General features: G+C 42.4%; 1 protein-coding gene across 10 annotated transcripts in view; it reads left to right on the top strand.

The window, feature by feature from the left end:
* The window catches only part of LOC120044975 (ras-specific guanine nucleotide-releasing factor 2-like), a 40,244-nt gene that overhangs the window by 11,702 nt on the left and 13,332 nt on the right, over positions 1–15,210 (top strand). For 7 of the 10 annotated variants that reach the window (XM_038989753.1, XM_038989750.1, XM_038989755.1 and 4 more), the window contains exons 7-18: positions 5,457–5,650; positions 5,864–5,973; positions 9,090–9,208; positions 9,384–9,547; positions 9,720–9,786; positions 9,995–10,131; positions 10,314–10,396; positions 10,541–10,789; positions 11,187–11,279; positions 13,301–13,893; positions 14,047–14,274; positions 14,416–14,522. In XM_038989753.1, the coding sequence (XP_038845681.1) occupies positions 5,457–5,650; positions 5,864–5,973; positions 9,090–9,208; positions 9,384–9,547; positions 9,720–9,786; positions 9,995–10,131; positions 10,314–10,396; positions 10,541–10,789; positions 11,187–11,279; positions 13,301–13,893; positions 14,047–14,274; positions 14,416–14,522 (2,144 nt within the window). The remainder of the gene's footprint in view (positions 1–5,456; positions 5,651–5,863; positions 5,974–9,089; positions 9,209–9,383; positions 9,548–9,719; positions 9,787–9,994; positions 10,132–10,313; positions 10,397–10,540; positions 10,790–11,186; positions 11,280–13,300; positions 13,894–14,046; positions 14,275–14,415; positions 14,523–15,210) is intronic. The other 3 variants (XM_038989759.1, XM_038989752.1, XM_038989751.1) reach the window with 2 other exon arrangements.

Below are 15,210 nucleotides of genomic sequence, written 5' to 3'. Positions count from 1 at the left end.
AAAAGCAGTGGTTCGCGCTTTCAGTTTTGCGCGAATGCTGCCATCAATCACGGTTTCTGGTTGGGGAAGGTTTTAATAGTCGCCGTGGGTACAACATCACCGATGCACTTGCTAATAAACTCGCTCTCCAAATCAGCGTATACATCAATGTTGTTGTTCGACGCTATCCGGGAATACATCCCAGTCCACGTGATCAATTTTGGTCAGACCAGCGTTGAACAGACCTGAGCATGGGCGTTTCCTGTTTTAGTTTCTGTCTATAGGCTGGGAGCAACAAAATGGAGCCGTGGTCTGATTTGCCGAAAGGAGGGCGAGGGAGGGCTTTGTATGCATCGGCGAAGTTAGAGTAACAATGATCCAGAATTTTGCCAGCCCGGGTCGCGCATTCGATATGCTGATAAAATTTAGGGAGCCTTGTTTTCAGATTAGCCTTGTTAAAATCCCCAGCTACAATAAATGCAGCCTCAGGATATGTGGTTTCCAGTTTACATGGAGTCCAGTTTACATAGAGTTTACATAAATTTGTTTACACCACTGTTAGGGAGCATTTCTCCTTTGCCAAGATAATCCATCCACCTGACAAGTGTGGCATGTCAATAAGATGATTAAACACTATGATCATTACACAGATGCACCTTGTGCTGGGGACAATAAAAGGCCACTGTAAAATGTGCAGTTTTGTCACACAACACAATGCCACAGATGCCTGAAGTTATGAGTGAGTGTGCAATTGGAATGCTGACTGCCGCAATGTCCACCAGAGCTGTTGCCAGAGAATTGAAACATTTCTCTACCATAAGCCACCTCCAATGTCATTTTAGAGAATTTGGCAGTACGTCCAACCGGCCTCACAACTTCAGACCACGTGTAACCACGCCAGCCCAGGACCTCCACATCCCAGTTCTTCACCTGCGGGATCGTCTAAGACCAGCTACCCGGACAGCTGATTAAACTGTGGGTTTGCACAACTGAAGAATTCCTGCACAAACTGTCAGAAACCGTCTCAGGAAAGCTCATCTGCGTGCTCGTCGTCCTCACCAGGGACTCATATCTTCTTTGTTTTTTTTACAGCTTTTCTGCTACATATACTGTACATACATTTTACATATACATTTTACATACATTGTACTTTTATATATAGCAATCACATAACAATAATACATTACCAAACATGAGCTCTTTAATCCCACCCCTCAGCCACTCCACTCTCAGCCCATCCAACCTATCACCATAGACCACCCTCATTTGGTTTCCATGTGCCATATATTTTTTAATTGTGCTGTGATGTTTTACATACATTTTGAACCTTTCTAATTGTATAGTATCCATAGAATGTGAGCTAAAGATGAACATGCGGTGTGTTCCTACATTCCTACGAGTATTATTATGTTATTTATTGACTGACTATGGCTTTCCAAATCGCTCAACACTGCTATTTGTAAGGTTAATTTTAAGTGAAAGTTGTGATATTTTAACCATTCCTGAACCTGTGACCAGAAACAAGTTACATAGGGGCAATACCATAATACATTTCTAGTGATTCTGTCTCTTTGCAAAATCTACAGAGCTGAGATTGTTGTATGCCCCATATACAGTCGAAGTCGGAAGTTTACATACAAATTAGCCAAATACATTTAAACTCAGTTTTTCACAATTCCTAACATTTAATCCTAGTAAAAATTCCCTGTCATGTCAGTTAGGATCACCACTTTATTTTAAGAATGTGAAATGTCAGAATAATAGTAGAGAGAATGATTTATTTCAGCTTTCATTTCTTACATCACATTCCCAGTGTGTCAGACGTTTACATAGACTCAATTAGTATTTGGTAGCAATGTCTTTAAATTGTTTCAGTTGGGTCAAACGTTTCGGGTAGCCTTCCACAAGCTTCCCACAATAGTTGGGTGAATTTTGGCCCATTCCTCCTGACAGAGCTGGTGTAACTGAGTCAGGTTTGTAGGCCTCCTTGCTCGCACACGCTTTTTCAGTTCTGCCCACACATTTTATATAGGATTGAGGTCAGGGCTTTGTGATGGCCACTCCAATACATTGACTCTGTTGTCCTTAAGCCATTTTGCCACAACTTTGGAAGTATGCTTGGGGTCATTGTCCATTTGGAAGACCCATTTGCGACCAAGCTTTAACTTCCTGACTGATGTCTTGAGATGTTGCTTCAATATATCCACATAATTTTCATCCCTCATGATGTCATCTATTTTGTGAAGTGCACCAGTCCCTGCTGCAGCAAAGCACCCCCACAACATGATGCTGCCACCCCCGTGCTTCACGGTTGGGATGGTGTTCTTCGGCTTGCAAGCCTCCCCCTTTTTCCTCCAAACATAATGATGGTCATTATGGCCAAACAGTTCTATTTTTGTTTCATCAGACCAGAGGACATTTCTCCAAAAAGTACGATCTTTGTCCCCATGTGCAGTTTGCAAACCGTAGTCTGGCTTTTTTATTGTGGTTTTGGAGCAGTGGCTTCTTCCTTTCTGAGCGGCCTTTCAGGTTATGTCAATATAGGACTCATTTTACTGTGGATATAGATACTTTTGTACCTGTTTCCTCCAGCATCTTCACAAGGTCCTTTGCTGTTGTTCTGGGATTGATTTGTACTTTTCACACCAAAGTACGTTCATCTCTAGGAGACCGAACACGTCTCCTTCCTGAGTGGTATGACGGCTGTGTGGTCCTATGGTGTTTATACTTGCTTACTATTGTTTGTACAGATGAACGTGGTACCTTCAGGCATTTGGAAATTGCTCCCAATGATGAACCAGACTTGTGGAGGTCTACAATTTTTTTCTGAGGTCTTGGCTGATTTCTTTTGGATTTTCCCATGATGTCAAGCAAAGAGGCACTGAGTTTGAAGGTAGGCCTTGAAATACATGCACAGGTACACCTCCAATTGACTCAAATGATGTCAATTAGCCTATCAGATGCTTCTAAAGCCATGACATCATTTCCTGGAATTTTCCAAGCTGTTTAAAGGCACAGTCAACTTAGTGTATGTTAACTTCTGACCCACTGGAATTGTGATTCAGTGAATTATAAGTGAAATAATCTGTCGGTAAACAATTGTTGGAAAAATTAGTTGTGTCATGCACAAAGTAGATGTCCTAACCGACTTGCCAAAACTATAGTTTGTTAACAAGAAATTTGTGGTTGAAAAACGAGTTTTAATGACTCCAACCTAAGTGTATGTAAACTTCCGACTTCAACTGAATATAGCATTCTGTTGGTGGCAATCATTTTGTATGATAATTTACATTGAAAAACTCAAGTGTTGAATCAAATGTTGTTTTTTGTACCAGTTCATAAACCATGTGCCATGGAATCGGTACATCAAAAACCTCTTCCCATTTATTTTGCAAGCTGTATGGCGCAGCTGTCAACATTTTTGTTCTCAAATGAAACTGGTATATTCATCTATTTATCTCAATTATTTTCAGCCAATTTGTATATTTAATATATGGCAGGCAAAACAGTCCCTACCTTCTCCCTTTTCCACTTGCCTCCTCCATGTGGTAATGCTGCAATCAGTTGGTTGTAAGTTTGGATTGAGCAGACATTCACATATTTTCGATAGCTGCATATGTGACATAACTCCACAGTTTCTATTAATAATATCATTAATAAATATAATAACATTTTAATACATTTTTTCCTTAAAGAATGCTTTTTTATTAATCAGTAAATTTGAGTTTAACCATAACATTTGTTGTAATATTTGTTCTATCTTCTCTGGAGGATAAAACTGAAATTGTAACCAGCTTTGTATGGCTTGTTGAAGAAAGAGCGATACTTTAAACAAAATGTAATTTTCAATTAGTCAGAAATGAGAAGTTGTAATCTGTATAAAGGCAAAAAGGCACATTTTGAACAAAGCATGGGCCTTTCTTAATAATCTACTGGAGAACCATTTGGGGTTTAAGTTTAACCAATGTATGACTGAATCTTTTAGTGAGAGGTTGAAAGCTTTAATATTTAATCATTTTAGCCCACCAAATTCATATTCATTATATAAATAGGCACGTTTAATTTTGTCTGGCTTAGCATTCCAAATAAAAGGAAATATTGTTTTATTTATTTAAAAAACGAGTCGTCTGGAGTAGGCCGAGCCATTAGTAAGTAAGTAAACTGTGATAGGACCAAAGAGTTAATCAATGTGGGTTTTCCATAAATAGACAAGTATTGACCTCTCCATGGTTGCAGAATCTTATCTATATTTGCAAACTTTCTATTGAAATTGATTGTGGTAAGTTCATTTATATTTGTCTACTTCACCATCCTCCCATTTTATTGGTAAACTACAAGGTAGCCTCCATATATCCACTAGTTCTAATGTATCCATGATATTCGTGATGTCCTTAAGTGCTTGAGGGTGAATGTTTGTAGTGGGAATTCCTTTACGATCCATTGAGGTACTTAAAACCATATTATAATCTCCCACAATAATAATAGATTCATTTGTTGCTTGTGAGCTCAATAGATTATAATATATATATTTTCGGATCATCATTATTTGGCCCATATAGATTAATTAGCCAGATCTGTTTTTGGTCCAATAGCATATTTAAAATAATGAATCTCCTCACCAGGGTCTTGACCTGGCTGCAGTTCGGTGTCGTAACCGACTTCAGTGGGAAAATGCTCACCTTCGATGGCCACTGGCACGCTGGAGAAGTGTTCTCTTCACAGATTAATCTCGGTTTTAACTGTACCGAACAGATGGCAGACAGCGTGTATGACGTCGTGTGGGCGAGCGGTTTGCTTATGTCAATATTGTGAACAGAGTGCCCCATGGTGGCGGTGGGGTTATGGTATGGGCAGGCAGGCATGAGCTACAAACACAATTGCATTTTACTGATGGCAATTTGAATGCACAGAGATACCATGACGAGATCCTGAAGCCCATTGTCGTGCCATTCATCCACCGCCATTACCTCATGTTTCAGCATCATAATGCACGGCCCCATGTTGCAGGGATCTGTACACAATTCCTGGAAGCTGGCCTGCATACTCACCAGACATGTCACCGATTGAACATGTTTGGGATGCTCTGGATCGACGTGTGCATCAGCATGTTCCAGTTCCCACCAATATGCAGCAACTTTGCATAGCCATTGAAGAGTGGGACAACATTCCACAGGCCACAATCAACAGCCTGATCAACTCTATGCGAAGGAGATGTGTCACGCTGCATGAGGAAAATGGTGGTTACACCAGATACTGACTGTTTTTATGATCCACGCCCCTACCTTTAAAAAAAGTTATTTGTGACAAACAGATGCATATCTGTATTCCCAGTCATGTTAAATCTATAGATTAGGGCCTAATAAATTTCCTTATATGAACTGTAACTCAGTTGCATTTATATATTTTTATATTTTTGTTCAGTGTAATTTATTACGTGTGTATAATGTGTATTAATGTCTCTCTTGCTCTCTCTCTAGCGGACCTGTTTGACATTCTGCTGCCCATGCTGAATATCTACCAGGAGTTTGTGAGGAACCACCAGTACAGCCTGCAGGTCCTGGCCAACTGTAAACAGAACAGAGACTTTGACAAGCTGCTGAAGCAGTATGAGACTAATACTGCCTGTGAGGAACGCATGCTGGAGACCTTCCTCACATACCCCATGTTTCAGGTAAAACGCACGCAGGCAGGCAGGCACTCACGCACGCACGCACGCACGTGCACACACACACACACACACACACATCCAGACCTCATTAACCTCCGACCTTTAACCCCTCAACTTCCACATCTACCATATGGCCCAGACCTCCTCTCACCTCACCTGTAGAGCTATATGTCGCCTGACTGACAGACAGTCAGACATCTTTCCGTTGTGTTTTAGATTCCTCGTTACATCATCACTCTCCATGAGTTGCTGGCACACACACCTCATGAGCACGTGGAGCGCAAGAGCCTGGAGTTCGCCAAGTCCAAACTAGAGGAGCTGTCGAAGTGAGTGTGGATAATGTATCTGTATCTAACAGTGGTTGTGTAGATAATGTACAGTTGAAGTCGGAAGTTTACATACACTTAGGTTGGAGTCATTAAAACTAGTTTTTCAACCACTCCACAAATGTCTTGTTAACAAACTATAGTTTTGGCAAGTCGGTTAGGACATCTACTTTGTGCATGACACCAGTAATTTTTCCAACAATTGTTTACAGACAGATTATTTCACTTATAATTCACTGTATCACAATTCCAGTACGTCAGATGTTAACATACACTAAGTTGACTGTGCCTTTAAACAGCTTGGAAAATTCCAGAAAATTATGTCACGGCTTTAGAAGCTTCTGTTAGGCTAATTGACATAATTTGAGTCAATTGGAGGTGTACCTGTGGATGTATTTCAAGGCCTACCTTCAAACTCAGTGCCTCTTTGCTTGACATCATAGGAAAATCCAAAGAAATCAGCCAAGACCTCAGAAAAAATATTGTAGACCTCCACAAGTCTGGTTCATCGTTGGGAGCAATTTCCAAACACCTGAAGTTTTTGCATCTGAGCTCCTTGAGTGTGCGGCTCTCCTTTTTTTTTAAATGCCTGAAGGTACCACGTTCATCTGTACAAACAATAGTACGCAAGTATAAACACCATGGGACCACGCAGCCGTCATACCGCTCAGGAAGGAGACGCGTTCTGTTTCCTAGAGATGAGCATACTTTGGTGCGAAAAGTGCAAATCAATCCCAGAACAACAGCAAAGGAACTTGTGAAGATGCTGGAGGAAACAGGTACAAAAGTATCTACAGTATATCCACAGTTAAACGAGTCCTATATTGACATAACCTGATAACCTCAGCAAGGAAGAAGCCACTGCTCCAAAACTGCCATAAAAAAAGCCAGACTACGGTTTGCAAATGTCGTCTGGTCTGGTGAAACAAAAATAGAACTGTTTGGCCATAATGACCATCGTTATGTTTGGAGGTGTCACGCTCTGACCTTAGTTCCTTGTTTATGTCTCTATTTTGGTTTGGTTAGGGCGTGAGTTGGGGTGGGCATTCTATGTTTTGTTCTATGTTTTGTATTTCTAGGTGTTTGGCCTGGTATGGTTCCCAATCAGAGGCAGCTGTCAATCGTGGTCTCTGATTGAGAACCATACTTAGGTAGCCTGTTCCGACCTGTGTTTGTGGGTAGTTGTTTTCTGTTTTGTGTATTGCACCTTGCAGAACTGTTCGTTTGTCGTTTTGTTGTTTTTGTTCTAGTGTTCGTATTTATTAAAAGTATTATGAATACTTACCACGCTGCACCTTGGTCCTCTTCTCCTTCTCCCGACGACGTTCGTTACAGGAGGAAAAAGGGGGAGGCTTGCAAGCCGAAGAACACCATCCCAATCGTGAAGCACGGGGTTGGCAACATCATGTTGTGGGGGTGCTTTGCTGCAGGAGGGACTGGTGCACTTCGCAAAATAGATGGCATGAGGGATGAAAATGATGTGGATATATTGAAGCAACATCTCAAGACATCAGTCAGGAAGTTAAAACTCGGTTGCAAATGGATCTTCCAAATGGACAATGACCCCAAGCATACTTCCAAAGTTGTGGCAAAATAGCTTCAGGACAACAAAGTCAAGGTATTGGAGTGGCCATCCCAAAGCCCTGACCTCAATCCTATAGAAAATTTGTGGGCAGAACTGAAAAAGAGTGTGCGAGCAAGGAGGCCTATAAACCTGACTCAGTTACACCAGCTCTGTCAGGAGGAATGGGCCAAAATTCACCCAATTTATTGTGGGAAGCTTGTGGAAGGCTACCCGAAACGTTTGACCCAACTGAAACAATTTAAAGGCAATGCTACCAAATACTAATTGAGTGTATGTAAACGTCTGTCCCACTGGGAATGTGATGACAGGAATGGAGGCTGAAATAAATCATTCTCTCTACTATTATTCTGACATTTCACTTTCTTAAAATAAAGTGGTGATCCTAACTGACCTAAGACAGGGGATTTTTACTGGGATTAAATGTCAGGAATTGTGAAAAACTGAGTTTAAATGTATTTGGCTAAGGTGTATGTAAACTTCTGACTTCAACTGTAGCTGTAGATAACAGTGTGTATGTTGTATATGTAGCTAACAGTGGTTGTGGTGATAATGTAGCTAACGGTAGATGTGTAGATTATGTAGCTAACCGTGGTTGTGTGGGTTATGTAGCTAACAGTGGCTGTGTGGATAATGTAGCTGTAGCTAATGGTAGTCATGTTGATAATGTAGCTAACAGTGGTTGTGTCGATAGTGTAACTAAGGGTGGTTGTGTAGATAATGTAGCTGTCGTAAACAGTGGTTGTGTAGATCATGTAGTTAACAGTAGCTGTGTGGATACTGTAGCTTTAGCTAACAGTAGTTGTGTTGATAATGTAGCTAACAGTAGTTTTGTTGATAATGTAGCTAAGGGTGGTTGTGTTGATAATGTAGCTGTAGTTAACAGTGGCTGTGTAGATAATGTAGCTATCTGGGGTTGTGTTGATAATGTAGCTAACTGTGGTTGTGTTGATAATTTAGCTGTAGTTAATAACAGTGGCTGTGTAGATACTGTCGCTAACAGTGGTTGTTGATAATTTAGCTAAGGGTTGTTGTGTAGGTAATGTAGCTGTAGCTAATAGTTCTTGCGTAAAAAATGTAGCTGTAGTTAACAGTGGTTGTGTATATAATTTAGCTAACTTTGGTTGTGTTGATAATGTAGCTAACAGTGGTTGTGTGGATAATGTATCTGTAGCTAACAGTGGTTGTGTAGATAATGTAGCTAACAGTGGCTGTGTGGATGTAGCTAAAAGTGGTTGTGTTGATAATGTTTCCAAGGGTGGTTGTGTAGATAATGTAGCTGTCGCTAACAGTGGTTGCGTAGATAATGTAGCTTAAGCTAACAGTGGTTGTGTAGATAATGTATTTTCAGCAAACAATGGTTGTTTTGATAATGTAGCTACCAGCAGCTGTGTAGATAATGTAGCTAACAGTGGTTGTGTAGATAATGCAGCTAACATCACTGTGTTGATAATGTAGCTAACGGTGGTTGTGTTCATAATGTAGGTAACAGTAGTTGTGTTGATAATGTAGCTAACTGTGGTTTTGTTTTCAGGATGATGCATGATGAGGTGAGCGATACAGAGAACATTCGTAAGAATCTGGCCATTGAGAGAATGATCGTAGAAGGTTGTGACATATTACTGGATACCAGCCAGACCTTTGTCAGACAGGGTGAGTACATACGCGTGTAAACACCCACACACACACCAGGCAGAATACACAGCATTATAAGATGGTTGCCGGTAACTGTCATCAGTAGTACAGTATGTGTAACCTATGTTTTTTGTTTCCCCGCCTCCTACCAAATATACACACACACCATACCCCCTCTCCATCTACCCATCAGGCTCACTGATCCAGCTCCCATCCAGCAATGAACGGGGCATGCTCAGTAAGGTCCGTCTGGGCTCTCTGTCACTCAAGAAGGAAGGAGAGCGACAGTGTTTCCTTTTTACAAAACACTTCCTTGTCTGCACACGCACCTCCGGGGGCAAGCTGCACCTGATCAAGGTGAGAATCAAACACACACACACACAGACACACATGCATGTACTTTCGCATGATCAAACACCTGCACACAAGGTAGTAGGAAACGTTTGTATGTCAAGCAGATTTTAACTCAACTGACCTTCCCTCTATACATGATGTATGACCTCTAACCTCTGCCCTTTGATCCTAACAGCAGGGGGGGGTGTTGACCCTGATAGAATGTACACTTGTAGAGGAGCTGGACGCCAATGATGAGGACTGTAAGTGTCTGTCTTAATCAATCAAACAAATCAATCACCCAATCAACAAGAAGTCTATTAATCTTGTCTCTCTGTTTCTTTCTCTCTCTCTCTCTCTCTCTCTCTCTCTCTCTCTCTCTCTCTCTCTCTCTCTCTCTCTCTCTCTCTCTCTCACTCACTTGTTCTCTCACTCTCTCTCTCTTACTCTCCCCCTCTCTCCCCTCTGTAGACAATGCAGGAAGTCAGGGCTTCAACCACCTGGAGTTTAAGATCATGGTGGAACTCCCTGATGGCCCCGCCTTCTCTGTCATCCTATTGGCTCCCTCCCGCCAGGAGAAAGCTGGCTGGATCAGTGACATCAGTCAGGTAAACACACCTGGGGATGAGGTGCCCAGTCCCAAATCAACTCCTACCCCTACTGCTTCTGCAAGCCTCTAACCACTGATTTTGAAAGAGGTTCAGCACCATGGACAGGGACATGAGTGTCTCACCACTCTTTTCTCCCTCTGTCTTTCATTCTGTAACTATTTATTTCTCTCTGTCTATAGTGTATAGATAATATCCGCTGTAATGGCCTGATGACCAGTGTGTTTGAGGAAAACTCTAAAGTCACTGTGCCGCACATGATCAAGTAAGAGCTCAAATAAAGTTAAAATATTTTTTTTCCCTTTTCTACACCAGTGAGGGTTTATAATCCCCAGGTTATCCAATTCCCTTCGCCCTCTCTGGGAGATCACCCAATGGCTGATGATCTTATTCATACGTGTCCCACCAGGTCGGACGCACGTCTGCACAAAGATGATGTGGACATCTGCTTCAGCAAGACGCTCAACTCCTGCAAGGTCCCCCAGATCCGCTACGCCAGCGTGGAGCGGCTGCTGGAAAGACTGACTGACCTGCGCTTCCTGTCCATCGACTTCCTCAACACCTTCCTCCACACGTACAGGATCTTTACTACCGCTGCTGTGGTCATGGACAAACTGGCCGACATATACAAGAAACCCTTTACCTCTATACCGGTCAGGTAGAAATATATACAGTATGAACCCACACACACATACACAATATGTCTTCTCATTCATCCGTCACTCCATCACTCCTTTATCCAATCTCTCTCTTCCCCCCTCAATCCTCATATATTAGACATGCATGCTGACATTCACCATCTCTGTCTCTTTCACTCTCATTTCTCTCCCTCCACCCCTGTCCTCCTCTACTCCCCTCCTCCTCTCCTGTCCTCCACTCCTCCCCTACTCCTCCCCCCTATCCTCCACTCCTCCCCTACTCCCCCCTCCACCCACATCCTCCACTCCTCCCCTACTCCTCCCCCCTCCTCCACTCTGCTCCTCTCCTCCACTCCAAACCTCCACCTACTCTCCCATCCTTTCCTGTGCTATCCTCCTCCTCCCCTCTCCCCACAGGGTTCAGTATCACTCCTCTGATCGTCTGTCCATCACGTCTCTCTGTCCTGACTACAGTTTGAAGATCACACGTCTTGCTCTGGACCAACAAGAGTAACACTCTTTTTTCTTTCATTCCTTTATTTCACTCATACAGTAGTTCATACTGTACATCCTTCATTTTACTCATACAGTAGTTCATACTGTACATCCTTCATTTCACTCATACAGTAGTTCATACAGTACATCCTTCATTTTACTCATACAGTAGTTCATACAGTAGTTCATACTGTACATCCTTCATTTTACTCATACAGTAGTTCATACTGTACATCCTTCATTTTACTCATACAGTAGTTCATACAGTAGTTCATACTGTACATCCTTCATTTTACTCATACAGTAGTTCATACTGTACATCCTTCATTTTACTCATACAGTAGTTCATACAGTAGTTCATACAGTACATCCTTCATTTTACTCATACAGTAGTTCATACTGTACATCCTTCATTTTACTCATACAGTAGTTCATACAGTACATCCTTCATTTCACTCATACAGTAGTTCATACAGTACATCCTTCATTTTACTCATACAGTAGTTCATACAGTACATCCTTCATTTTACTCATACAGTAGTTCATACAGTAGTTCATACAGTACATCCTTCATTTCACTCATACAGTAGTTCATACAGTAGTTCATACAGTAGTTCATACAGTACATCCTTCATTTCACTCATACAGTAGTTCATACAGTACATCCTTCATTTTACTCATACAGTAGTTCATACAGTAGTTCATACAGTACATCCTTCAGTTCACTCATACAGTAGTTCATACTGTACATCCTTCATTTCACTCATACAGTAGTTCATACTGTACATCCTTCATTTCACTCATACAGTAGTTCATACAGTACATCCTTTAAAACAAAAATATTGTAACATGAATTGTAACATTCTGTTATAAATAGCACATGTTCAATTTAATGAAAAACAAGTTTTCACATCTCAAGAGGTTAAATAAAAAAATGTCTATAGTAAGTGTCTTTACAAGGTTGACGATTTTGTGAGAGGCGGAGGTTGAACCCAGGTGCAGAGAATGGACCAGATGAGGAATCAACAATTTGAGATAAATGTACATATATGGATAACAGTAATACCTGGAAAAACAACCAACACTGGACAACTCACTCTGGGGACGAACACACAGGGAACAGAAATCAAGCTACTGCAAAGCGAAACAGAAAACACACCTGAGTGTCATTTAATGTCTCCTGGACGGTCTCTGCCACGCTCTTGTGACTGGTGGAATCATGACAGATTTAATCTTAAATCAGCCATAAATCCCCTTGTGACGGGGGAAAGAAAGCTTGCTTTGTGCAACAAGGAGGAGCAATTAAATGCAAGCTTCACACATTTTTTTGATTGTTTAAAAATTTCTAGCCTATCTATGGGTAACAGGGTTGATTTATAATGCTCGACCCGCTCAGTTTTCCACCCCAAAACACTAGAAAATGGCCAAAAAGAGAATCAGTTCACCTGCTTTGACAATATGATCTGACTATTAGATGTGCAATGTTTCTTTAAAAACAATTAACACTTGACAGGTATTTTTTTTTACCTTACATTTAACCACTAATCACATTAAATACATAATACATCTTCAGAAATGAGTTAGTACTTCAGAAATGACTTTCTTAAAGCAACAAAATAATGAGGGCTTTACAATGATGGTGAAAACTTGGAGAAATGTTGGGGTTAAGTGGGTTCAAATCTTCCTAGAAGTCAGAGGGTGCACAGAGGAAGATGTCAAGATGCTGAGTTTTGGCACTTTAGCAAGTTAATATTCATATAAAAACATCAGACTTCTTGAATTTTCCATGTGGTATATGGGTCACTTAATTTAATATAACAAGCTTTTAAAATTCAATATTTGTGCACAATTTCAACCTAAAATATCAAAAGGCACTCATTTCGTGGAATGACCCAGTTGCAGAGGTTTGTCACATGACGTCTTTCTCAGTAGAAATAAGTGTGTCCATTTTTTCTTTCTCCAAATCTTCTTCTACCTTTGGTCTCTCCTCTCCTCTTCTTATCCCACGCCTCTCTTCTCTCCTCTCCTCCTCTCAGGTCTCTGGAGTTGTTCTTTGCTACCAACCAGGGGACGTGGTGCGGCGAGCACTTCAACAACAAATCTCCCCGTCTCTGTCGCAAGTTCTCCTCTCCTCCTCTCACCACCCCCTCCCCTGTCCACTCCCGCAAACTCTCCCTCTCCTCCCCCTTCCACTCCCGCAAACTTTCCCTCTCCTCCCCCTTCTCCTCCAAGGCAGGAGTCCTAGACCTCTCCACCCCTTCCTCCTTTGCTGCTAACTCCCCCACCTCCTACCACCCTCCCTCCTTCTCCTCCCCGTCTCCCACCTCCACCCTGGCTCCATCAGGGTTCTCGTCCCCCCCTCCCACCTCCACCCTGGCTCCGTCAGGGTTCTCATCCCCCCCTCCCACCTCCAACCGGGCTCCATCAGGGTTCTCGTCCCCCCCTCCCACCTGCACGCGGGCTCCCAGCCTGCCAACAATCCCGGGGCTCTCCAACTCCCCTCACACCACCTCTCTGGACCATCCTCCCGGTTCTCCGGAACCTGCCCCCCCAACGTTGGAAGACGAAGGAGGAGACATGCCGCGCATCGACGCCTGCTGTGGGAAACTCAGACGCAGCATCCGCAGGGGTAGGCTGGCACACACACACATGCAAGAACACACACACACGAACATACACACACACATGAAAATACACACACGCAGGAACACACGCAGGAACACACGAACACACACACAAATAAACGCACACTTACTGAGTGCCTGTGTATTTTAATTAACAGCTGTTCTGGAGACCGTTTCTCTGGAGAAGTTCCTTCCAGAGTCTAACCCTCAAGTCAGCGAGGACCGAGTCCCCCTGACAGAGTCCCCCTGTCGCTCCCCCTCTACACACCGACACATGCGATACAGACAGTCTGGAGGTTCCACGGGGGAGAACAATCATGGTACGATGTCACCAGCCTCAGCCTATGCTATTGCAACAGCAGCCGCCGGACACGGCAGTTCCCAGGGTAAAAGACAACATCCACACCTGGTAAATACCTGCGTCGTAAATTTCCTTCTTTGACTCTCGCTTTCTCCTTATCTCTCTCCCTCTCTCTCTCTCCCTCTCTCTCTCTCTCTCCCTCTATATATATCTCTCTCTCTCTCAGGTTTCAATAATAGCGAGAGGACCTGTGACAAGGAGTTTATCATCCGTAGAGCTGCTACCAACAGAGTCCTCAATGTACTGCGTCACTGGGTCTCCAAGCACTCACAGGTCTGAACCACACTCAGACACACACACACACACACACACACACACACACACACACACACACACACACACACACACACACACACACACACACACACACACACTATAGTAGACATGACTATAGTATACATGACTGTAGTAGACATGACTATAGTATACATGACTGTAGTAGACATGACTATAGTATACATGACTGTAGTAGACATGACTGTAGTAGACATGACTGTAGTAGACATGACTATAGTATACATGACTGTAGTAGACATGACTATAGTATACATGACTGTAGTATACATGACTGTAGTATACATGACTGTAGTAGACATGACTGTAGTAGACATGACTATAGTATACATGACTGTAGTAGACATGACTGTAGTAGACATGACTGTAGTAGACATGACTGTAGTAGACATGACTGTAGTAGACATGACTATAGTATACATGACTGTAGTAGACATGACTATAGTATACATGACTGTAGTAGACATGACTGGACTGTAGTAGACATGACTGTAGTAGACATGACTATAGTATACATGACATACATGACTTCTCAGGTCCTCTGGAAGGCTATTCCAGAGGCTGGGGGCATAGTAACTAAAGGCTGCCTCTCCATGTTTCTTGGTCCTTGGGATAGTTTTGGGATAGTGGGATAGTGAAAAGGACAGTGCCAGAGGACGTGAGGAAC

The sequence above is a fragment of the Salvelinus namaycush genome, chromosome 3 (genome assembly GCF_016432855.1).
Source record: "Salvelinus namaycush isolate Seneca chromosome 3, SaNama_1.0, whole genome shotgun sequence".
Classification (NCBI taxonomy): domain Eukaryota; kingdom Metazoa; phylum Chordata; class Actinopteri; order Salmoniformes; family Salmonidae; genus Salvelinus; species Salvelinus namaycush.
The sequence above is the reverse complement of the archived record's forward strand: the minus strand, read 5'-3'. Positions and strand labels throughout refer to the sequence as shown.